This window comes from Salvia hispanica, chromosome 6, assembly GCF_029641045.1.
Source record: "Salvia hispanica isolate PSC_SH4W2 chromosome 6, Shi_PSC_v1, whole genome shotgun sequence".
NCBI lineage: Eukaryota > Viridiplantae > Streptophyta > Magnoliopsida > Lamiales > Lamiaceae > Salvia > Salvia hispanica.
In genome coordinates, this window is record NC_142697.1 from 25,783,589 (window position 1) to 25,807,826 (window position 24,238).

General features: G+C 37.7%; 3 protein-coding genes and 1 long non-coding RNA gene across 8 annotated transcripts; 2 read left to right on the forward strand and 2 right to left on the reverse strand.

Annotated features, from left to right (window-relative positions):
* Nucleotides 1–1,136: 1,136 nt before the first annotated feature.
* Nucleotides 1,137–2,999, reverse strand: LOC125206443 (putative inactive receptor kinase At5g58300). The gene is made up of 2 exons (XM_048105697.2): nucleotides 1,775–2,999; nucleotides 1,137–1,660 (listed from the first exon to the last, which is right to left on the reverse strand). The coding sequence occupies exons 1-2, from the start codon at nucleotides 2,982–2,984 to the stop codon at nucleotides 1,137–1,139; spliced, it is 1,734 nt and encodes a 577-aa protein (XP_047961654.2). The 5' UTR covers nucleotides 2,985–2,999.
* Nucleotides 3,000–8,110: 5,111 nt separating this feature from the next.
* On the forward strand, nucleotides 8,111–10,046 carry LOC125208418 (uncharacterized). Its single transcript, XR_007174112.2, has 3 exons — nucleotides 8,111–8,271; nucleotides 8,351–8,413; nucleotides 9,270–10,046. It is a non-coding gene; the product is annotated as an uncharacterized LOC125208418 (long non-coding RNA).
* Nucleotides 10,047–13,147: 3,101 nt separating this feature from the next.
* LOC125205795 (rac-like GTP-binding protein ARAC10) lies at nucleotides 13,148–16,240 on the forward strand. 3 transcript variants are annotated; one of them, XM_089061074.1, is made up of 8 exons: nucleotides 13,148–13,581; nucleotides 13,703–13,779; nucleotides 13,941–13,996; nucleotides 14,118–14,227; nucleotides 14,317–14,380; nucleotides 14,938–15,068; nucleotides 15,378–15,472; nucleotides 15,971–16,240. In XM_089061074.1, the coding sequence occupies exons 1-8, from the start codon at nucleotides 13,477–13,479 to the stop codon at nucleotides 15,996–15,998; spliced, it is 666 nt and encodes a 221-aa protein (XP_088917200.1). In that variant the 5' UTR covers nucleotides 13,148–13,476; the 3' UTR covers nucleotides 15,999–16,240. The 3 variants fall into 3 exon arrangements, with proteins under 3 accessions (XP_088917200.1, XP_047960881.1, XP_047960880.1); XM_048104924.2 differs by lacking the exon at nucleotides 13,703–13,779 and having other exon boundaries at nucleotides 13,157–13,581; XM_048104923.2 differs by lacking the exon at nucleotides 13,703–13,779 and having other exon boundaries at nucleotides 13,170–13,581; nucleotides 13,909–13,996.
* Nucleotides 16,241–16,444: 204 nt separating this feature from the next.
* LOC125205794 (uncharacterized) lies at nucleotides 16,445–23,937 on the reverse strand. 3 transcript variants are annotated; one of them, XR_007173854.2, is made up of 5 exons: nucleotides 23,795–23,937; nucleotides 23,231–23,660; nucleotides 22,003–22,374; nucleotides 17,620–21,921; nucleotides 16,445–16,796 (listed from the first exon to the last, which is right to left on the reverse strand). XR_007173854.2 is itself a non-coding variant. In XM_048104920.2 (4 exons), the coding sequence occupies exons 2-4, from the start codon at nucleotides 23,411–23,413 to the stop codon at nucleotides 17,791–17,793; spliced, it is 4,686 nt and encodes a 1,561-aa protein (XP_047960877.2). In that variant the 5' UTR covers nucleotides 23,414–23,660; nucleotides 23,795–23,937; the 3' UTR covers nucleotides 17,480–17,790. The 3 variants fall into 3 exon arrangements, 1 of the variants encoding a protein (XP_047960877.2); XR_007173856.2 differs by lacking the exon at nucleotides 16,445–16,796 and adding an exon at nucleotides 16,947–17,416; XM_048104920.2 differs by lacking the exon at nucleotides 16,445–16,796 and having other exon boundaries at nucleotides 17,480–21,921.
* Nucleotides 23,938–24,238: the final 301 nt, after the last annotated feature.

The window sequence follows — 24,238 nt, forward strand, 5'->3', positions numbered from 1 at the left end:
TAGTACTTACTATGTAATTCGTTACTATAATAAAACTCATCGTATATAAAGCCGGGGAAAAAATATAAAATACTAGCAAAAGTGATTGGGCCGGCTTACCAGAAAAGATTTAATTTGTTGAGAAAACAAGTGACGACAAAGTTCAAACTTTAAAATTTGCTTGACTAGTCGGAAATTGGTTTATTTCGATCCAAATTCTTATGTCACATGAATATTTATTTAAGATTTTCATTTCCATCTCAAATAAATTACTACTCTATATTTAATGAAAATATATAAACTTAAACCGTGTGAAGACTTTTTAGGCCAACAAATTCCGAATTTTCTATTCTAGTAACAATTTTATATGTTCAGAATTTTCAAAAAATATTTAATGATAAAAAAATAATAAGAACGAATTAAATCGCTTTTAAGTTAACACTTAATAATACTCACTCCGTTCCATAGTAATAAAGTCATTTTGACATTTTGGTACGTTCCATAGTAATAGTCATTTCTTTTTTTAGTAAGAGTCAACACATTTTTCCACACCTACTTTACTCTCTCTTACTTTTTTCTCTCTTCATCTCTCAACCTTTTTCATTTTCCACTCTATTCTCCTTTTACTTAACTCACCTAACATAATTTTTCTTAATCTCCGTGCCGAAAAGAAACACCTCAATTACTATGAAACGGAAGGAGTAGTATACTCCACTACTCTCTCCATTCCACTCGGTTTGACTTAGTTCGGCTTTTGAGAAATATAATGAAAAATAAATAAATAAATTAGTGGAATACGATGTTTGCCAAGTTAGTTTTACAATAGAGTATGAGTGGATAAAGCTATAAAACGTGGATCCTAATTTTATATAATAATGAGATAAAATTGTGTTTATAAGTAAAAATAGTAATGAGACAGTTATTATACATATTTTATTTACATAACATGTAACTAGTTTTTCAATATAAATAAGTTTGTAATTAGTATTTTATTTGTTTAGCAAGTGGTTATTTCCCACGATAAACTAAAAAACACAAAAACAAAGAATGCCATGTACGATCCACATCAAATGGCCAAACACAAATGCAAACTGGAAATTCCCCAAGCTTAATCCTCAGCAAACTTCCAAATCTGCTAAAATGTGATCATCGTGAATTCACAAAGAATCAAAAGAAGCAGATTTCTCCTCCTGCTCCCTTATAGAGGCAATCACACGAGCAACTTCGGCAACACTAGGCCTGAGCTCCGATGATCTGTCGATGCATTTAAGCGCCAGCTGCAGCAGCATCACCATCCTCTCCTCGCTCGCTCCTTCCACCACCAGCGCCTTATCGAACACCTCCACCGTCCACTCCTCCCTTATCGCCGAGTTCACCCACCGCGCCAGCTCCATCCCGTTGTTCTGCACCACCTTCCCCGTCAGGAGCTCCAGCAGCACAATCCCCATACTCGAAACGTCCGTTTCCATAGACGCGTCGTGGATCCCGACCCCTGCCTGCAGCCCGTACTCGCTGATCAGGGGCTCCATCTCCTTGCTCAGAAATATGTTGGAGGATTTCAAGTTCCCGTGCACAATTCCATCTCCCTTCAGCCCTTGGTGCATGTACGCTAGCGCTTCCGCAATTTTCGCCGCCAGGTTTAGCCTGCTTCCCCAGTCGAAGCTCTCACTGTTTGCAGGTCCTGTAACCAAAGAATTGAAAGATCTTAAGTCTTCTTACCTAACCTTTCGATAAAACCAACTGACTGAAGTACGAAAACATAAAGTTGACGAGAGAGAGGAAAGAGTTTATTTACCATGAAGGAGGTTGAAGAGGCTGCCATTTTCTTGAAAATGATACACCAAGAGCTTCTCCTGCCTAGAACAATAGAATGCAACAATCGGCATCACATTCGGATGCCTAAACTCATCAATCCTCTGCATTCTCATCTTGAATTCATTTCTCCCAATCTCCCAATCCCTAATCCTCTTCACCGCCAAATTCACGCCCTCGTCCACCGTCACCTTGTACAGGCTCCCGTGCCTGCCGCGGCTGATCATCTCCGCCGGCGACCGGAGCAAATCCTCGAATTTCAGACCATTCATCAGAGGGCTAGACAATACAGTCAGCGACGACGAATTCTTCCCACTCTCCGGAGTTATCGAGAACTCCGACCTGTTCCCGCCTCCCGCCTTCGAATCGCTCGACGATCCGCTGATCTTGTCGTGCCCACTGTCTCTCCGGAATCCGAACCCCTTCGCCGCCGCATCTTTCTTCTCTCTCCTCGCCTTCTTCTTCATGAGTTTGAAGGCGATGAGGAGCACGACGATCACGCCGATCAAACCGTAGCCGGAATAGATAAAGTAGTCCTTTTTAGAAGAATCGCTTTTCTTTTTTGGCGGAGGCGGCTGAGGAGGCAGAGGCGGGCAGGCATTAGGCAACGGCGGCCCACACAGCAGCGGATTGCCTAAAAACCTCGACACGCTTAACCCCCCGGCGCCGGCGGGGATCGCGCCGCTGAGATCATTGTTAGAGACGTTGAATTCCTCAAGATTTTCGAAGTCGAAGTTCGGTATGCTTCCATTCAACCGATTATTCTGAGCTAGAAAAGTTAGCAGGCCGGAGATTCTCGAGATATCCGGGATGCCACCGGAGATTCCATTATCGGAGACGTCGAGTCTCTTGAGATTCTTCAGCCTGGAGAGGGAAGTAGGGAGGCTTCCGGACAGCCTGTTTCCATGGAGATAGACATGGGTGAGTTTGGTGCATTTTGATATATCCTCCGGGAGATCTCCGGTGACGCCGTTGGAGTTGAGGCTGAGGACGGTTATCGAGGCGGCCGCGCAGAGGGAGGTGGCGTCGATGGGCCCGGTGAGGTTGAGCTCGTCGAGGATGATTTTCTTGACGGTGGCCCCGTCGCTGTAGCACGTGATGCCTTTCCAAGCATCGGTGCATGGGTCGGAACTCGCGTTCCAACCCCAGTTCGCCTCTCTCGGGATGTTACTCCCGAGAGAGAGCGTTTCCATGAACAGGGCGAGCGCGGTTCGCACTTGCTCTGTTTCAGCGCTTGATGGGGAAGTGAGGATGCATGTGGCTGTTAGGATTAGCCAGAAGTTAATAATCATCATGATTGGATGATTTGCAAGAATATGGAGTTATAGCAACAAGGTTTTTTTTTTGGTAAAGAATGGGGATGAGTTTACATTGAGTTGGTAGTTAGTGAAAATGAAAAGGACTAGGAAAACAATGAGTCCTAATATAGATATATAGAGGGAGAGTGATAGGGAGAATTATATATTTGTGCCGGCTAGGGGGAGAAATAGTCAATTTGATCATGTTAAAAGTAGTATAAAAATGTTAGATGAAGATCTGCTGATATCTGAGTGTTTGTGAATAGGAGAGGGGATTTTGGAATTGTCATATTATGACTTTTGTTCTTTTCTGATGAACTCATTCCATATGGTTCATTCAGGTATTAATCAATTTGTTAGTTGGAGAATCAACAATTTAGTACACGAGATGTAGTCAAGTATTGTTATGTATACTACTATGAAGCAAAATAATACATTCAGGTGGTGTTCGGTTTGCTAGATAAAATAATACTCCCCCCATCCCAGATAATTCGATTCAGTATTTCATTTCTGGCCATCCCACATAATTTGTCCCATTTCATTTTTACCATTTTTGGTAGTAGACCCCATATTCCACTAACTCATTCCTACTCACATTTTATTATAAAACTAATACTCCCTACGTCCCACTTTAGGAGTCCTGGTTTACCATTTTTGGATGTCCCACTTTAGGAGTCCCGGTTAGAATTTTTCATAAATTGTATTAGGCCTCACATTCTACTAACCATTTTCCACTCACATTTTATTATAAAACTAATATAAAAAAGTAGGACCCACATTCCACTATATTTTTTCACCAACTTTCCTTTACATTTCTTAAAACCCGTGCCGAACTCAACCAGGACTCCTAAAGTGGGACGGAGGGAGTACTTTAAAAGTAGGACTCACATCCCACCAACTTTTTCAATTCACTTTCCATTAGATTTCTTAAAACCCGTGCCGGGTCAAAGTGTCCCAAATTATCTGGGACGGGGGAAGTACTAAGATATAATATAGGATTGAGTGTGAGATTATTTTAGTCATAGAGGGTTAGCTATGACTAATTATACCATGATTATCCATCTAGAATTGAATTGTGGGATTGAATCTCATGAACCAAACACCATATATATTTAATACGAGATACGGTCTTACAAACCGAACACTCAGGGAGCATTCGATTTAAAAGACTGTGTCTTAAATTAGTCATAGCTAACTTCATTCAACTAAAATAATTTCACTACTCTATTCTAAATCCTAAATTATATCTTGATAATACTATTTTATCTAGGAAGTTGAACACCACCACGGATGTTAAATGATCTCTTTATCTTTGCTGGATATTAAGTTTTGGTATCCACTTATGAATATTTATGTAAGTGTAGGATCTCTTAATATGATCGTTTATCTTGATATGAAAAGTTAAGAGAATGTAGCAAAAATGAAGTTTGTTCCATTTTTCTACTGCATACGGAGTATGTTACAAATAAGAGTGATAAAAAGATCGAAAATGAACGGCTGTTTATTACGATTTAAATTAGATTACCTATATAAGCAACAAAAAACACCATGGCCATGTTTGGTTGACGGGAAAGTAAAGTTGGCAAGGAAAATGATTCTCAGAAAAATGAATCCACGGAATGTGATTCCTAATAACTTTGCTTTCCTGTGTTTGGAAAATAGCAAGATTTTAAATTTTATATTTGATTTAAACACTAACTAAAAATATACTTATTATTATTTTTATTTATAAAAAAGAATAACAATATAAATTTTTTAATAAGTTATTAACTATAAATGATAATAGTTACATTATTATATTTATTATTACTATGGATAGTTTAAATATGAATCATCCATCATAATATATAATAATATAATTGTATTTTTAGTTACAAGGAGTATTATAATATAATCATAAATAATTATAATAATATATTTAATTATTATTATTATAACCAAAATATTTAAAGATATAATTTTTAAATTTTATAATTTAAAATTTTAGTACGATTTTATTGATTAATTATGAATTTATAAAATAATTATTATTATTTATTATTGTATGATTTATATTATATAATTATATTTTAATAAATTATTATTACTATGATAATACATTATATTTAAATAGTATAATAATATAGTTATAATTATGATAATATTAATAATAATATTTACTCCCTCCGTCCACCAAAATTTGTCTCATTTTTCTATTTCCGTCCGTCCCCAAAATTTATCCCATTTCACTTTTACCATTTTTGGTAGTGGACCCCATATTCCACTAACTCATTCCTACTCACATTTTATTATAAAATTAATATATAAAAGTAGGACCCACAATCCACTAACTTTTTCAACTCAATTTCCATTACATTTCTTAAAACCCGTGCCCGGTCAAACTGGGACGAATTTTCGTGGACGGAGGGAGTATTATACTAAAATTAAGTATGATATATAATTTAAATCATTTTTGGAACATTCATTAATATAATAATAATAATAATAATAATAATAATATAAAAAAAAAACTATACTATATTGCATTAAACACGTAAGAATCTAAAACTTGGAAAAAGAATACTTAAAAAAAGTTAGGATTCAGAATCCTGGAAAGTTGTACTAACTTTCCTTGTTCTGAGATTCTGATTACTTTCCCAGTTTGACTAAAAACCAAAACAAACACTGGAATTAAAATTTAAGGAATCAGATTACTTTTCCAGATAGAATCCTGACGATCAGCCCCCATGAGTAATCAGTAGTTAATTCCAATTTTGGTAACAAGTTAATGTTCGTAGTTAGAGTGGCAATTCAGATTTCAGCATTTCTATACAGTATGTTAATTTGTTGTTTTCTGATTTAATCTTTGGGATTCTGAATAACAAATTAATCTCGACTCTTGATATTTGCGTATATATTTCTAATTTCTGTCATTCATTCAACGTGCATTCTTATGATGTTTTTCATGGATTTCAAGTCAAATTAATGTTAATATCTACACAATATTACGCATGTTATTGTAATTAAAACAAAATCACATCTTATTGCATTATTCAAATTAAATACTATTAATCTTAGGATTGCAATATCAATTAGCTAAGATTGATGACACATGACAAACAAATAAATTATGGAGTGATGATAATATCTGTTAATATAACAATTAGTTGTGATAATACCCTGATAATTTATATATTTGTCTTATTAAAGTTTCTGTTGTTTTTTGTTCTTATCTGGGAACTTGTTCATCCGGATTGTTTGTGTTCTAGACAACTCAGGGCATTATAAATGTTATTTAAATAAAAAAAATTATTTATATCGCAACAATTTCGATTCTAAAACATGTCTAAAACTAGCTCGTTTGGTAGATCATAAAATCCCATACAGCCAAGCAAAAGGGGGATTTTTCTCAAGCTATCTTCTCTTCTCCACAGTTTGGTAGAGGTCGATTTTATCGGCGGACCCGGAACAACATACCCGGATCTCGGGGAGTTTCATACTAGATTCGCCGATCGTTGCATTTCCTTATCTCACAAATCTTGAGGTATTATATTTTCTCAACTTCTCCGACTTCGATTTGTGCTGCTGCATACCCAATTTGCCCTCCTAATTTTCGTTGTCCACAACACAGCGGCAGTACAGTAAGTTCGTCGGCAGCGGTTAATTGAGTTCACCGACAATCCCAGGTACGTTGTGGCACTCTACGCTGATTGAATCATTGTTCGAACCAATTAGGAAGAATGCCCCTTTTTTGGGTTTTGTTACTTCTGTTGTGTAAATTGTTGTCTGGATATCGTGTGTGAGTTTGAAAAGGAGATCTGGGTGTTGGTTTGAATTGGGTATTCATGGGCTTTGTTTGGCGGAGTCAAATCGCAATTCATGATTGAGTCTGCATACTATGTTGTTGTAGGATGCTTAACGAGAGGCTGCGTAAAAGAAAGGAGACGGAGGCCGTCGTAATAACGGTGGAGGAGGCTGTCTGTAGGCAACAACAGGATTTGTTTGCCTTATTGAACATGGTCCGCGTGATGATTTCTTCCAAAAACAGGGGCTGGGGTTATCGGGAAGCAGTCGGGTACAACCTCAATGACAAAGTCCCTGCCCACTTCTTGCTCCTCGCGTCGAGTCCAAGACCGCCGAGTTCGGTCACACTTAGCCTTGTCAGCTTGTCCACCACTCCCACAGCCTGCGAAAATAAAGTCTTATATGCAGAGACATTTTACGACCGAGAAAGGAAGATTAATGAAATGGATACATCGATACCATTGGGACTTCCGTCGTAATTGAGCTTACGGTGCTCCTTAGAAGCCATCGGAAAGAATGCAACAGGAGTATGAGTGTCGTCGGCTGTGAGTGATGCAATAATGGGAGGGAGCACGTGCTTATATGGAGGAACTCGTCTGGAGATGGCGCGAATCCAAGAACCAGAGGAGCAAGGACGGCCGAGGGGTTAAATGTCTTTTAATTTTGTAAAGTAGGGACAAGGATGTCTCCACAATCGTTTATACAAATATTCAGCATAGTCTAATCTGCGTACCACACATTGTAATAACCAATAATGGAGTTTTACCAAACGCCCTACTAATTGGGATTAATTATGTAAATCTATAGGATTAACATTAATCTAAGAATTTGGGTAAGAATTTGTAATGCCCGCCATTTTCCTTTCTTTTTGGAATGATTTTTTTTTATCATCCTTATTTTGTTTCGACAATCAATGGGTATGTTTTACGAAGGATCGGCGAATGTTTTGAATTGTGTGGTTGGAATCTCGAGGAATGCTATGGATTATGTCGTAGAAAAATTAGAAGTTGCTTTCGCGAGTACTTGGGATAACAACAAAGTACTAAAAACGATATACTATGAATTAATTAATTTTCTTCGTTGACAAAATAAAAGAGAAATAAACTCAATGTTTAGGCCTATCATTTTTTTTATCTATCTTGTTATTGTCATTTTTTTTTCTTTTAGTTGGGACCAATTTTAAGAAGCCCAAAAATCAATTATTTATTCCAAATTGCAGTCAACTACTTGGTCAAATATATTTCTCCCAACCCCATCACCATACGGTTTTTCCATATCTCCACTCTCTAAAATCTCTCCAACAAACCAAATCTCCACAGAAATTGTTATATATCTCTTCCCACAATCTCAGCCAGTTTTCAACGCCATCCCGATTCAGTTCCTCTTCGTTTCTGTAAAGGTAATCTTTTCCTCAACCCTATGAGTATGAAAAACCTCCATGTATTAATCCCACGGCAAATTTTCTTGTGATATCACAGCTTGAACCGAGAGACTGAGATTTTCAATATCCTCTGCTTCTGCAAGTTTTGCTTCTCTGGAAGGTATAGTTCTCCAAATTCTGATTTTTCTTCGTGTCTTTTCCATGGCATATTCTCACAAATTCAATAGTACACTCATGAATTTAGTAGAGCACGGCCGAAATCTTTTTGAGTAACACATTAATAGTAAAGCTTCAATCTTTATTCTGAAAAGTATGTTGTGAACCAAATCAACTCCGGATTCTTTAAATCAAACCCAAAACTGAATGAATTTAAGGGGAGGGACTTAACCGCTTGAGAAAAGAGAGAGCAGCGGCGGCCGGAGCTTCTGCAGCGACGACGGCACACCGCGGCGGCGGTGCGAAGGTGAGGCGGCTCCAACTCGGCAGTGGTGAACGGAAAACAGCAAATGTTGTGAGAGAGAGAATCTGCTTTGGGGATTTTGTGTTAACTTGGGGATAGAGACGAGAGTTGAGGGAGAGTTTGTTGCTGGGTGTTCTTGCTGTCAATTTGAATTATGCAGAGGGAGGGCGTGAGAATTTGAGACGGAAGAGAGAGATTAGAATGTTGAGACAGTAGGGTGCATTTGGGAGTAGGCTTGTTTTGGTGATGGAGTGTATTTATTTTATTTATAGTAGTTGACGGCAGGGAGTATAGGTTTAGTGTTGAGGGAGTAATATATCTTTATGTTAAATAAAGTAGTAGTGTTGAGGGAGTAATACGTTTTGGCTGGGAGTTTAGGTTCTAATCCTTTTTCTTTTCCTTTGTTTAATAAAAGTGTTGGAATTTTGGTGTTTAATTAATGAATCTGTTTATTATATGAGAACGAAGAATAATTTGAGCACACACTCAGATGCATGCATTGGTAAATTCATTTATTTTACAAAGTCTCATTTTAGCAAATCATATTATTTCAAAGGGTGAACTTTGCACGTGGTTTGTGGTTGGAGAAGAAAGTGATTGAGGAGCTAAGAGAAACGAGGTGGACTTTCTTTTTATATAAGGGCAATGCCCTAAGTATATTTTTATGTGAAAATGATGTAAATATTTGTCATGCCGTATTTTGTTTTATTCTATGGAACCTATCTGATGTGGCTTTTGCCATCTATGGATAATCGAATTCGGGTCTGACTAGGGAGTGAGTCCCTACTCAAGCTAGTGTACACCAATGGGGATCGTGAGCCGTCTTTTGGGTCGGCCGGTCTAGTGACTTGGAATGTGGCCACATTCCTTGTCATCAATGGATCAGATATGGTAGACATCTATGGGAAAATGACTGCGCAGTCGCTAATTTTACGATGGAAAATATTTTAGTGTCTTGGGCATTTTTCAAAGTTAAAACCCCGAGTTCACTCAATGGTGGCATGATAAATACTTTTTATAAAATGTTTTCGGCATAAGTCCACTGAGTGCATCAAGTACTCAGCCATGCATTTCTTTTTAAAAATGTGCAAGTTGAGCTGTGACGAGCGCGGTGGGTGTTGAGCAGAACTAGTGAAGATTTGTGTTTTGCTTTTAAATGTTCAGAATATGTTGTGTCTTCATACATAGCATTATTCTACTCTCGAATGCTTCCGCTAAACAGTATTCCTTTTGAGTTCATTTATTGAATAGATATACAATATTGTATCCCTTTGAGTTGTCATTTATTGTTGAGATACTCTGATTTTATTCGAGCTATTCCCATTTATTTTGAGCTATGGCAGAGTTTTGTTGTTTCCCCCTTTCTTTTCCGCTTCTTTAACCCACCCATAGTCGCGATCAACCGTGTTTTCTATCCTTAGAAAATGCGGTCGTGACAGAATTAGTGGATTCTTTAGTAATTGACTATATCTTCTTACAAGATTAAACTAACTAATTCATTTATATTTCAGCATTTGGGAAGGAATTTCTAAGTAGTGGAAAAGGTGGGTTGTAAGCCATCACCAGGCGTTTCTGTAAAAATGTATAAATGAAACGGGGATTCAAAGCTGCTAAATGGATGTTTTTATCGTCTTCTTGATTATAAATCCCAATATATAATTTCATTCAAATTAAGTTTCTTCATAAACCGAAATAAGTTTATACTAGTAGTACCTATCATTAACCGATAACAAATGGCTAAACTCACTAAAAAATGTTTATGTATTAGTGGGCTAAAATTTTGGGCCTTATAACCAGTATTAATATTGGGCCTGTATTGAAAAAATATATTGGGCCTCTTCCCATCCCCTCTTCGATTTTCGGTTTCAAATAGAAAATAAATGCTTAAGCTCCAGGTTGAGATTATTAGTAGATATTGGGCGATGATGAAAATAAATTAAATAAACAAAAATTTAATTTCATAGTCCTTCATATTTTGTGGTTTCGTATCATTACTTATAATCAAATGCAAAAATGGGAAATATATGTTTGATCTCTAGTCGGTAAAAGTGTTTCATCTCTAATTAATAGATTGTGATTTGATTCCCCTAATTATGAAGTAAATAAGAACTACTACTGTATTATTTGTTATCCTTAGAAAAAGCTCAAAATTTTATTAATCCATGTAACTTTTTTAAAGTCAACCTTATACACCATATACCTTGTGGTGATGCAAATTTAATTTATCTCTAGTCTCTTTCGTTGCTTTATTTCTCTTTTCGTGGTTAATTTCAACCAAATAGGCATCTTTTATTGAGTTGCTTAATCTTTACTTCAGCCATATGCCTACCCACAACAAAAGGGTCTTTAATCAAAAAACCTTTTATCATTTGCCTAGCTTCACATTATTGCTTTTGAGCTGTCTTCAGCCCCATACTATTTTAATATACCAAAATATTTGTGAACTCGATTATATCGAACCTAATTACGAGTGTTAAAAAGATTATTCATCAAGATCTAGTAATTATTGTCAAGATCTTAGATATTCTACAAAAAATCATTCATAAATCTTGCTGATTATTTCATTTCAAATAAGTAAATAAGTCGATATGTTAGATTTTCTTTTAATTTTAGTATTTATTTCACGAGCCCTTTTTTTCGATTTGCGTGCCATATCTCACCTGAAGAAGTGAGATATGATAGTACTATATATCTGTATAGTTTAAATCTAGGAAATGAGATACTAGTAATATTTATTGACTCCATCTTCTATACAAATTTCTAAAGTAACAACTTGTATTGTAATGATTACTTAGTTAATTAATAACTTCCTTTTTCTACAATTCTTGAATGCAATCACTAAATATCTAGATTCCTATTAAGCTTTGATTACGTTACCTTTTTAGTTTTCCCATTACATATTTTAATTTACACTACATTTTTGCTTGATATGGTGAGAATAAACAACTCTTGCTCAAATCCGTAGCTACCAAATAACATGATTTTTGTGCAATCCATAATGATCTATACCTAATATACCACAACATGCCCTCTCCATTGCATACCAAACTATGGCATATTAGTCTGAAATTGTTTTGTCTAATCATGTACTTATAAGTTGTTGCCTTGTTGGTTTTACATTCCTACAATCATGAAACATAATTTTATTTTATTTATTTATTTATTTTTGCAATGATCCGTTCATTGCAAGAAAGAGCCAAAACAACTACTCACTCACCTCAATAATATTATGGGATTGTGACGTGCCTTTCATAATCCATGTGCATGTTTCTCAATCCAAACAAAGAACTTCTTAGTAATATTTGATGTGGGCCTAATTCATTTCGAAATTCGAATATTTTGTGATTTGTGACTCGTGTATAGGACATTCTATGTGTGACAAGGTATATTAAATAATATCATTTCCTTCAATCAAGATCGATCGATTGAATAATTGATAGATTCATTTGATGATTTATTTATGATAAATGTGTATATTTGACTCGTCACAAAATGATAGACCTTATTTTATTTATGTAATTCTTGAAAATTTTCATTCTCTCGTTACATAAATCAAGGCTTGATTTATTTGATTATACCAACAAACTAAAACGGTACCCTTAGTTTTGAATACTTAAGTTTAATTTCAACTACATATATAACACACCCACATAAATATATGGGGTACAATTTCAGTTAGAATCTAATGTTTAGAAATACTACTAAAGCAACAAAATCTTGACTAGTCCAAGTTCCTATTTGAGGAGAATTAATGGCAACCTGGCTTCCACCCACCCACCTCCCTGATTACATGCTATGTTGAGAAATTTTGCATTAAATGTAATATTAAGAAATATGCACATAAATACATTTTTTTCCCTTGTATAGAGGAACAATTTTGTTAAAACAATTATTTATACGTATTATTATTCCTAGCATCATCACGAATTTAGTCCTGGCACAATCACAATTCAAGCAACACAAAACTCATGAAGCCTCTTCTAGAAAACCCAAAGAAATGCAACTCATGAGTTTGCAAAGTGTAATGTACAATATTTTCATAAATCATGGAAAAACAATTGTGGCCCCTTTTCTTTCTCTAATAGTCAATTTCCTCTTTCTTCTCTAGATTAATAAAAGAAAAGAAATACTTATAAACTGCTGAGAAAGTAATTAATGATTCTTATACAGCACCACCTTGAATGGATTATTCCAAAATTGAAAATTAATTTAACCTTATCAGATCACAAGATTTATAGTAAATAATTTATTTATGATAATTTTGAAGGGCCCACGCACTGACCATGCAGTTCCAGAAATTTGAGACTATTAAATATACTGTTGAACAATGTTCAATTTTCTCATGCTCAGACAACAAAAAACAGCCAGAAAACTACTTATATAAAATGCACATATAACAAATTCTTGTCTATTTAATTCATTTTGCAGAGTTTCAATGCAACCAACTTAAGTTGCAACAATCAATTCCCATGAGGCAGAGGCAAAAAGGGGCAGTCTTTAAAGCGCCACAGCTTAAAATTGATTTAAAGCTTCAACAAACTCTGCTGTAAAAAAAGGTTATTGTATTGATAAGTATCATGTGACCTAGGCTTAGTTGACTCTCTCTCTCTCTGGCCCATATAAAATAGCCTCTTTTTCCAACCATTCCAACTACCAGGGCCGTGAAAAAGTGCAATCTTTTTACTGTTGGCTTTCTTGGTTATCGTCATTGACTACCATTTCAACAGTTTTCTTGAAAAATCGGTGTGTGCGGTGATGCTACAATGTCTTCAAGCGTTTCAAGATTTATCAAGTGTGTGACTGTGGGTGATGGTGCTGTTGGCAAGACTTGTATGCTTATTTGCTACACCAGTAACAAATTTCCCACTGTCAGTCCTCTATCTCTCTCTTTGTCTCGAAACTGAAGTGAAAGAATCGTGTTCTTGTTGGCAAGATTTATATTCGTTGATGGATTTATGTTAGTGTTTATTGGGATTCTGGGATTTGCAGCTTTTTCTGTTTCTATCATCTGTTTTTTATGCAAAGACAAAAGGGCATATCTTGATTTCATCCACTTCTTGTTGTAGGTATCTTTCTTGAAATTTGTGATCTAGGTTTCAGCAAGCTCAGTTTTCTGATTAAATATTTGGCTGTTTAAAATCTTGGGCGATTCTACTAATTTTGTTTCTTTTAATCTTTTTTGTTGGGGAAATTAGGACTATATACCAACAGTGTTTGATAATTTCAGTGCAAATGTGGTAGTTGAAGGAACTACAGTCAACTTAGGCCTCTGGGATACAGCAGGTAATTCATGTTCCCAGCTGAACTTTTGATTGAATATGGCTTTAACACATGAAACATCATGAACCATTTCTTGAAGTTGAGAAAATAAAGTAGTTTTTGTGATGTGTGATCTTATTAACAGGCCAAGAAGACTACAATAGGTTGAGGCCTCTGAGCTACAGAGGAGGGGATGTGTTTGTCTTGGCATTTTCATTAGTCAGCCGCGCAAGCTACGAGAACATATTTAAGAAGGTGAAGATCAGTGTAGAGCATTGAGATCTGTGTATGTTTCTTGGTATATCCTTCTTGAATTAGCATTTAACTTGACATTATTTTGGCAGTGGATCCCTGAACTTAATCATTTTGCTCCCGGGGTTCCAATTGTCCTTGTTGGCACCAAACTAGGTATGTTATGCTGAGGAAATTGCACCATTGAAAATTGTTGAATTTGTTCTTGTTGGAAATTCTTGATATCTCATGGATGCTTGTAAGCATTTTCTCTGGACACACCTAGATACTTGACTTATGTGTGGAAATGAGCACAAATCTCTTGTCTACAGAGCCTTGCTAACCTGATTGATTCAAGTTAGCTAGCCTGTGGTATAAGCACAAACATGGTACTGGAAAATGTTGCTCAAATTGATAAATGTGTATAAGAGTTCTTATGCTAATAACTGTTCTTGCTCTCACTATCCAATGTTTTTTTGCCTCACTCTCCACGTGCTGCCTCTGTCCCTCTGTTGTGTGTTGTAGACACACGGTTGGGGCACGGGTTGAGGGACACAGAGTCTTTAGTAGTGCTGGGCTGCTGGCCAAGGAAAACATATTCATCTGGGAAAAATATCTATTCATGAACCTTATCATTCTTTTGCATTTTCTCATCTTTCTTTCAAGCGATGCTTCACATGTTCATCTGTTATGCTATATGTTGAATGTAAAAAGTGTCTATGTACCGAAAACAGATCTACGCGAGGATAAGCATTACTTAGCTGATCATCCTGGATTAGTTCCCGTTACCACTGCACAGGGGGAGGAGCTCCGCAAGCAAATTGGTGCCGCCTACTATATTGAATGCAGTTCAAAAACTCAACAGGTAGAAGTCATCAAATTGATTTAATTATGTGATTAAGTACTCTTGTTTGTGAAACATAAGATTGAGTATTTGAAGAATAAGATGGTCAAACAAGCTCAAAATTAATCAACCCATCAAAGTAAACAGGCATTAGCTTGGATTGTTTTTATCAATCCATTCTCTCATTCAAAGTAAACACCACCTAAAAGGTTACAAATTGAACACTGTCTTCTCAAATAATCAGCCAATTTCACCCTCTCTCCCCATTCATTGTAATCTCCAAATGTTGAGATGTGGATAAATGGTTTCTGCTTTGTTTGCAATGTGCAGAATGTGAAAGCAGTTTTTGATGCTGCTATCAGAGTAGTCATCAAGCCTCTGCAAAAGCAGAAGGAGAAGAAAAAGGCACGTCAAGGATGTCTTGTGTAAGTACATATACTCTTCCAATCATGTTTGTAGATTTTATTTTCCATCCTTTGACATTGATTTCTCATTTGCTCACCTAATCTGCACGATCGTATAATGCCAACACAAAATTTATATGGCTTGTCCATGCATAAGTCAAGTTAAAGAAAACAACATGAATTCTCGTATACTATTAGCTCTTGTATCCTGAGTGAACTGCTTAAAGCTATCTTCACCTGTAGATGCTGCTCATACACTGAATTAAAATGGTCTTCAGTTAGAAACATGATTCGGTTACTCCCTCAAATTTCTGCTACTATATTCTATATCCGATTTACTAAACTTGCTTGTGGTAAAAATTTAAGCTCATGATCTGGAAAGAAGTTTTTTAACAAGATAATATAGTGTTTTCATGTTGCTCTGAATATAAGTACACTCTGTTTATCTTGTTTTTCCTTCAATTCAATTGGTTGCTCGCTCGCTCTTTTTTCATTGATGTTATGAATCTGAATTTGCAGGAATATCTTCTGTGGAAGAACGGTCTAGCAAGAAAGAAACGCTTCAAGTCCACTGTTCCATCTGGTGTACACGCTAACGAGGAGAGAGATGTTTATAGTATTAGTGTGGTAGACTAGTCTCTCCAGGCACAATTCTTTTCATCTGAGAAGACTGAATCCGATAAGTCGAGAACTAATGTTTTTTTTTTGGAGTAATGTAAAAACCTAGTAGTAGTAATTACTACACTGATTCTGGGTGCAGATATATATAGATTACACAAATGAACTGAATTGATTGCATTACTGAGGGAAACTTAATCAAATTGAATATTAGTAGAATCTAGTTGACTAAACATCTGATTTCTTCAGCCTGGGGTACGTATTCAAATGCTTTGAGCACAAATGCAAAGAATACCTTGTGATTTGGTAATTTAGGACCCGAATGTAGATTGGAATAAAAGCGAAAAAACTGCTAAATGCTACAGAATCACCACAGGCCAAAATGAAATTGTAAATGACATTAATACATTAGTCTTCATGGCAATAAGATTCCCATCATCACCACAAAACCAGTCCCTGCTAGAGCAACAACATGAGTGTATATGCAGGAGATATAGATAGGCCAAAAATATGAACAGAGAACGAGCAGAGCTCGTTTCCTCAGGAGGGTCAAAATCCAATCTATCGGTCCAAAACCATCTGCCTGTGGATAGTGGGGATATCGCACCAAACTAGTCACCGTATCAAACTTCCATAACTAGGCTGCGAAATTAGTGCATTCTGCAGCAATAACATCCACAATTGGGACAAACGACTACAACAGCCATGAAACTCTGCAGCAATAGACCTAGCAAGCAGATGAAGGGATGGGGGTATGAACATGCAAAATCTACTCATAAGTCATCAATCTATGTTAAAAGTAACCACCAAATCATGTTTAATTGGGTCAAATATCAATCAAATGAACAAGCCAATAACCAAAAGAGACTCACACGACTACAAAACACAGCTGCATTAATTATAACAGTATAAATAAGGTCTACATCAGTATTGTACATAACAAGAGGTGTTAGGTGGAATAATTCACCGGTTAAAAAATTACAACGGTCTAAGCTACACACCATTACAGTCACATGAAATATCTATCCCTTTAAGGAATCAGAAGAGATGACAAATATAAAAACATGGTTGTCAAATTTGCAACAATGCAGATTTCTAAGGTATAGCATTGAAAAGTAAAACAAGTAGATAAAGCATTGGGTATGATGCCATACATCCCTCCACTTCTAGTAAAGCCATACATGCTCCATGAGAAGCACTTAATGAATAATTCAATCAGATAGGATCATGTCACGTTGCTTCAGGGGTTGTGTTCATAAAGTGATTTGGACCCCAAGACAATTGAATTCTAACAGCACAAACATCTGTTTGTGCTCAAGATAAGACAAATTATACTCCCCAGATAACCTATCATCCAAACTAAAAATTAATAAAGAACTTGTTGTCAGTTGGCAAATCAAGTCAAAAGCATGAAGACCAATATCCATCTCATCTATTATAAACTGAAAAAGGTGTTGCTTCAAAAGAACATTAATATCATACCAAAATTGGAGTTAGCTTCTCCCAAACATCATCTATTATTTATTACGCACTGCACTGGAAAAACTTACAGCATTTTGGCAACTGGTATATTCAATGTTACATTCTACTGCAAAGAGGGCTGCCTATCTCTGAAGGTATCGTCCCAGCTCCGATTAGGCTCTTTCCTCTTCTAAATATTACCTGAGGTAGAACATCCGGGCCTGCTCCTTCAGTAGAGCCTGCGAACTGGCAACAGAAAGTTAACCAGATGATAGAGGCAATATTTCATCCCTGACTTCACTTTCTATGACCCCAGGACCTGCATTAAGGTCAAGAGCCTGTCTACCCCACTTTCTGTTGCTCTCCAGCCCACCATTATTGCTAATGTCAGGAAGGCTGATCATATATGGCCTTTGAAATTGGGATGCAAAAGAACCAATGGGACCCAGATATTGTGAATTTACTGGAGGAGCAAAGAACCTTGCACCAGAAGAGGAATCCACATATGATGTTGCTCCAACTGTAAAAGGAGTTGAAGGGAGAGGATAAGAAGTTCCAAAAGGAAAGACTGGGAATTGGAAAGAATAAGGCACTGTAGGCGACGAAGACAACACTGATCCGCGGTACATATCAGGATTGAATGGGCTGACACCTGCAGAGCCATATATTGGCTGGGGTGCACCAGGTGGAAACATTGGAAAGGGCTGCTCCATTCGTTCAGGTAATATTGATGGGACTGTTACTGTAGAGTAAGTACCACCAGAAGGAAACCAGGATGAAAAACTGCTCAGCACTGGACCGTTCATTCTAACACCCGCAGAAGGCAGCTGCGATGTGAAATTACCATTGACTAGTTGATTACCCATAAACTGGTTCACACCAGCATTATCAGCCACAGGTCCATTGTTGAGATCAAAATCCCTCTGAACATGAAAACCACCTAATGGTTTCTCAAGCATAATAGAAGGCTGTCCATCACATTTGCTGCTGGTGGAGCAGATCCCAATATCATTTGTTTCATCAACTCTGTTCAAATCAAAATCCAGAACGCAAGAACCACGGACAGGCAAAGAATCTGATGCATCATTAGCAAAATTGCTTGCTGGCTCAGTTGTCGAGGCAACTGCCAAAGCAGAACCACCAGAAGCCATTTCCTCAAGAACTCTTTCATCTGCTACATTTAGATCAAAATCCAGTGCAATACGGTCATGCTTACTGGTGGAAGAATCAGAGCAAGACAAATTAGTTAGATCTAACGGCATTTCAAGACTTCTTTTGGGTTCAGCGGGCCGAAATGCACTTGTAGCAGCAGATCCCTTCCAGCCAAGTTCCACTTTACTTCTCAACAAGTTCTCTGGGGGAATGAATGGACCTTTTGCGGCAGCTGCTATGGTAACAGATGCAGAGTTTCCATCAATTATAGAGCTCGTTGGGATTGCCAATGAGTTCACAGTGGACGAAGTAGGTGATGATTTATTGAGAGAATCCCCACATTTCACATCCTCACTACTAAATTCGTTCAAGTCAAACTTCATTTTTGCACCTGGAACTGCTGTTCCTTCAGCAATACAAGAAGCAGCCCCATCACAAGTGGAAGCAAACTTGTCTGCCTCATCTTGTTGTTTGCTAGCAGATGCAAACCGAATTAACTCAACTTCTTTCTGGCCTTCAAAGTCCACAGAAATAGGACACCTTCTCTGAGGAGGGGAAATTTGCTCCAGAGTTGCCTGGTTTCGTACATTGGTCTCTTCAACATTATTGTTCAAATCATGTGATATTGAACAGACAGCAGCACTATGGCTCTCCTTAACTGCACTCATATCAACATCCAGCTGTTCAGATTTGCTCATGCAACTCTTAGCATCCATGTCATCTGGTTCTCTTACTTTTACAGCCTCACCAAGTTTTGAAACTGGTTTATGGCACCATCCAGTTTGGTACAGCTTTTCATTACTCTCTCTATGTTCAGGCTTAACAACTGGCGCTGTTACTTTCTGCTGAAAATTGCACCTGCTCAATCTTTCATTCTTTAACTTGATGCAGTCACCTTCAAGCAAAGGATCTGATTCCTCATCTCCAGCCATTGGCTCACACTCACCAGTACTAAAATAACCAGCACCGCATTTCTCCTCGGTAACCATGACATCGGTTCCACCACTACTGCATTTTGGAATGTCAGAGATCCCCTTGCAGGTAGTGGCCTTTTCCTCATGATTACCTTGACCAGATTCACTATCTCTCACCTTCTCCAAGAAGATGGGAACGGCAACTATCTTTATGTTAGGCTTCTCCTCAGCCTCCAACTTAACATCAGCATTACTTCTCAAATCTGTACTTGAGGAAACAAAGTCCCTTGTGCCTTCTCCAGCTGATACATCTCTGGAAGAACATGACGGCGAACACTTTCTGTCACCAGAAAATTCAGGTGATGCATTTATGGACAAATGTGATCTATCATTTGACCAGGAGCAACCTTCTACACCAGCATGTTGTTTGCCCTCACAAGCAACAGAATCTTCAACGGAAAACTTAGATTTTGCTTCACCGCCATTGCAAACTTCATCCGCAATAGGTCTACTTCTTTCAGTAGAATTAGCAGGAGAACCCACATCAGATCTAGATAACTCACCTGCAGCCACACTAGCAAGTAAGTTCATTCCAACGTCATCTTCACGCGACAAAGAAGAAGTTGCTTCAGAATATTTAGCACAACTTTCAATTAAAGCATTCATGGGACTGAAAGATGAATGCGACTTCACCAACTTCGGTAAAGTTGCAGTAGGGCCTTCAATTGTTCTCTTGGAGTCTTCAGTTGTCATGCTTTGCTCTTCATCAGGAGGAACTGCTGGCGACCCAGCACCTTCTGATCCAGTCAACGCGTCTTTTAGATCACTGGTCTGACAAGTCTTCATGTCCGCAACAGCATTACATTCATATAAACCATTCTCGCCCTTTAAAGGATCATCATGCTGCTCGTGCTTAAGCACAGGAGAGGAAGCTCGACTGCTCATAACTGTAGGAACTTCAAGAGATCCCCCTGGGGCACCTTGTGCAGGGCTTCTTATCCTGTTCGGTATCTTAACAATTAGCTTATGGCTACTTCCTTCATTGGTAGGCCTCTCAACAACCCTTTCACTAGTTAATGCCGAGTGAAACTTCTGTTTAGCTGTGCTTTTGTGTGCAGAAGAATTCTTCTTAGAGTTTGTTTCTTTCAGACTTCCAGATGTTGATCTTCCTGAAGAACTGCTAAGCTTTCGATTACGTGTGCTAGATGATGCTTTATTAACCGTCCCCGAACCAGAAGCAGAACTCTTTAAATTTTCCTTGGATGAGGAAGATTGACCACAATTATGAGACTGGTTTGAGCTACTACTTCTGTCCTCTCTATTTTGATGGGCATCGGTAGTACCCCCAACAGAATGTCTGGACTGGCTCTCCTTTCCAGATGCAAGAGATGAAGCTTGCTTCACAGGCCCAGGGGACGAGACATACTTTGCGGTAGTTTCCCCATGTGAAGATTTTACAGGAGTAGGTTTTATAGCAGAGTTCTGCGTAATAGAGCTTTTCATGGCAACATCAGACCCACTAGGAGTAATGCATCCACCATGAGAAGCGTCTGGGAGTCGTGATTTGGAAGACCATGCAGACTTCGTATCGATGCTCATCATTTCAGCTTCAACGCGCTTCTTCCATGTGTCGACTAGAGTTCGGGCCTTCCTCTGAATATCTGTATTTTTATGTGATCTTAAATGATTCACGGATTTGCCTATGTTGCACATTTGGAGGGCATGAAGACTAATTGGGAGTTTATCCAGTGCACGAAGTAAAATCAAAAGAAAATCCTCTGCAGATTTATCACCATTAGGAATCTTCCCTTTATGAATATCCTGCAACCACTCATCCATTATAGGCACACCTCTTAACTCCACAAACCGATTGAGACAATCAGCCTTATCGGTGGAAGCCATTGCTCTTGCGAACATGACACGGTTAACCAAGTCAATTTTTCTCTTGGTTTGATCTGATTGTATCAACTGAACGAGCTTCTCAACCCCCTTTACATCCGCAACCCCACCATTTTCTGTTATTCGCGCAATCTCATATCTTAAATTACTTTCTTTTCTACACTGACCAGAATCACCTTCATCAGTCCTAGAGGACCGTTCTCGTTTTACAGGATCTGCACCATGATCAACTCTTCCCCTCTTCTTTCCCTTGTTTTGAGACGGTATAGAAGTCCCACTATTTTGACCACTATCAGAAGATGGTTTCAGTTGTGAGGTTGAGGTTGGAGTTGTGGCCTGCTTTGGAGAACGGCCACTAGGGTGTATTGTCACATGCATCTCTTTTCTAGTTTGGTATAAAAGCTTATCTACTTCTTCTTGTTGCTCCTGCAATACCAAACATCCATTGGTATTTAAAATGAAAATAAGAAAAAGAAACAGAGAAGAGCTACTCAAATTATAACTAACATTAATGTAGTCTTGATCTGTTAGCCACCATAAAAACTTCTTCCCAATGTCATAGGCACGTCGACAAACAAAGCAGGATGTCCCAGTAGGAAGTTCTGCACCTCTAGGAAGAAAAGCAACTTTACAAGGATGGAGAAGTGATGCAGCAGGAATTGTTTCCTTGTGAAAGGAATAGAAGATCTCGTTTGGAACACTGTCTGGTAAAGGCCCTTTTCCAAGCTTCAGCTCAGATGATCGATAAAGCCTGTTTACACCTAGCTGCAGGTTATTCTCTTTGCCCAATGCCAACCAACGTATCAAACCAATGAAGGGTGGAGAATTGTTAAGTGGGTTGAAAAGAGCACAATCTCCAATGCTAATCTTACGGCCGTCCTGCAAAAATAAATTAGACCAAAATTAACAGTACAGTTGAAATCAAGATCAGGCATCCTAGTGTGAAAGTTGCTTTAATGGGAATGCATCCCAAATAACAGAAAATTGCTTTAACGGGAATGCATAAAAGTTCTGACTCTGCTGGGAAAGGGTGGGCAAATTCCTATTGTCGTTTTTTAAAACAAAAATGACATAATAGTACAAAGAAAGAGAAAATTATTGTTGGACAAGGCAGCTGGACATGGTGTAGGGAAGTAAGACTGCTTATTTTTAACCTGAATAATAAAACTCTTTCATTTTGTTCATTAAGATTAAGGCATGCTACTTTTCAGCAGTTGCAAATTATAAATCCTAATGTCATCTCACAAATTCTTGCCAATATATCCTCATCCTTACAAGATACCAATGGGTGCCATACTATTAAAAAACAGAGCACTATGAATTTGTTTGCAATACTATTCAAGGAAAAAGGGTATGACATTGCACGATATGATCAGATTAATAGAATTCTAAAAATATCAATAGGTGATCTAATGGACTGAAAAAAAATATATACAAGTTGCTCCAAAGTCTTTAAAATGTTATACACCTAGCATAAACCTTTTTGAGGGGAAAAATAACGAGCAAACTCTACAGCCCAAATAAACATCAGCCATAATTAGGGAGTCAGTCCACAACAGGTCAAATAATAAAATGGAAAGAGCATCAACCAAACACAGTAGTGCACCATAAATAGGAAGTTAATCCACAATACTTGAGCGAATTTCAGAATAGGAGAAACACAATACACCCCACCTAGTTGCAGCAAACAGATGCAATAAAAAACAAAAATTTCAAAAAACCACCAAATCAATACCTTGAAGAACGAACTACCAGTGGTGGAGGTTGTGATAGAAGAGCCAACAGGAGAATGGTTATCTGCGGCGGAAGCTACAGCTTTATCGGCAGTCGACAACGGAGGGACTGACCGCATATGCTTACTACGACTCCTCTTTAAACTTCTAGACCTCTCGTCGTCGCGCTGAATCCTACCATGCATAATAAGACACTGTATCTTGCATTTTCCCCAATTCTTACACCACCCGTTTCCCCAATTTCAAGCATCAAACCCTCGGATTACAATTGCTCACCAGATTAACACCCTCCATCAAAATCCCCAATCTTCACAATATCCAGAAACCCAAATCGCCAATTCAGCCACCGTGAAACAGATCCCTCCAGTTATAGAGAAACCCTTATTCACCAACCTTTCAAAAGCTGGAACAAATCCAATTCGAGTGTAAAACCTTCAGATCGGAAAACAAAACCACATCAATCAAACAATCAGTGATTAAAACCACAGTAAACGAGAATACACACCGGAAGATTAAAAAATTCGCACACACGTGCGGCGTAGAGAGCGGAGAGAGAGAGAATAAACCTGGGGTACTTTTTCGACAGAGATGGAGAGAGAGCAGCGGGATACAGTAGAGAAGGGAGAAATTAGAGAGCGAGAAATTAATTGGGAACGGCGTCGTGTTGAGTTTGATTGGAGGCGGGCAGATCGGGCAGAGGGATGTAATAATAATGTCGCCCCTCAAGGTAGTTAGATATCACTCAATGTCTCAATGTGACTGCACTTTAGTTGACTCATCACATTTGACTTTCACCTTTTTTTCCTTTTTTTTGTTATAATACATTTTTTTCCTTTTCTAAATCGAAAGTTCTTAGCTTGGAGTTGGTGTCATCATCACTGTGCTGACATACACCATACGCAATAAACTCATTTTAATTTTACATTATTTATGGATTTCATTATTTCATACCTTCGTTCTTAATCACTTAACTCTATTTAGTAGTGTTATTTTTATTTTACATAATTTAT

What these genes read in the sequence shown, in the direction of transcription:
- LOC125206443 (XM_048105697.2), bottom strand. Translation starts at nt 2,984, where the DNA reads ATGGAAACGCTCTCTCTCGGGAGTAACATCCCGAGAGAGGCGAACTGG. An exon ending in CCTCTTCAACCTCCTTCATG is followed by an intron (nt 1,661 to 1,774) that starts GTAAATAAACTC and finishes CTTTGGTTACAG; the next exon opens with GACCTGCAAACAGTGAGAGC.
- LOC125205795 (XM_089061074.1), top strand. Translation starts at nt 13,477, where the DNA reads ATGTCTTCAAGCGTTTCAAGATTTATCAAGTGTGTGACTGTGGGTGAT. An exon ending in AGGCCTCTGGGATACAGCAG is followed by an intron (nt 13,997 to 14,117) that starts GTAATTCATGTT and finishes TCTTATTAACAG; the next exon opens with GCCAAGAAGACTACAATAGG. An exon ending in CCTTGTTGGCACCAAACTAG is followed by an intron (nt 14,381 to 14,937) that starts GTATGTTATGCT and finishes TACCGAAAACAG; the next exon opens with ATCTACGCGAGGATAAGCAT.
- LOC125205794 (XM_048104920.2), bottom strand. Translation starts at nt 23,413, where the DNA reads ATGCATGGTAGGATTCAGCGCGACGACGAGAGGTCTAGAAGTTTAAAG. An exon ending in CTGGTAGTTCGTTCTTCAAG is followed by an intron (nt 22,375 to 23,230) that starts GTATTGATTTGG and finishes TTATTTTTGCAG; the next exon opens with GACGGCCGTAAGATTAGCAT. An exon ending in CAGATCAAGACTACATTAAT is followed by an intron (nt 21,922 to 22,002) that starts GTTAGTTATAAT and finishes TTGGTATTGCAG; the next exon opens with GAGCAACAAGAAGAAGTAGA.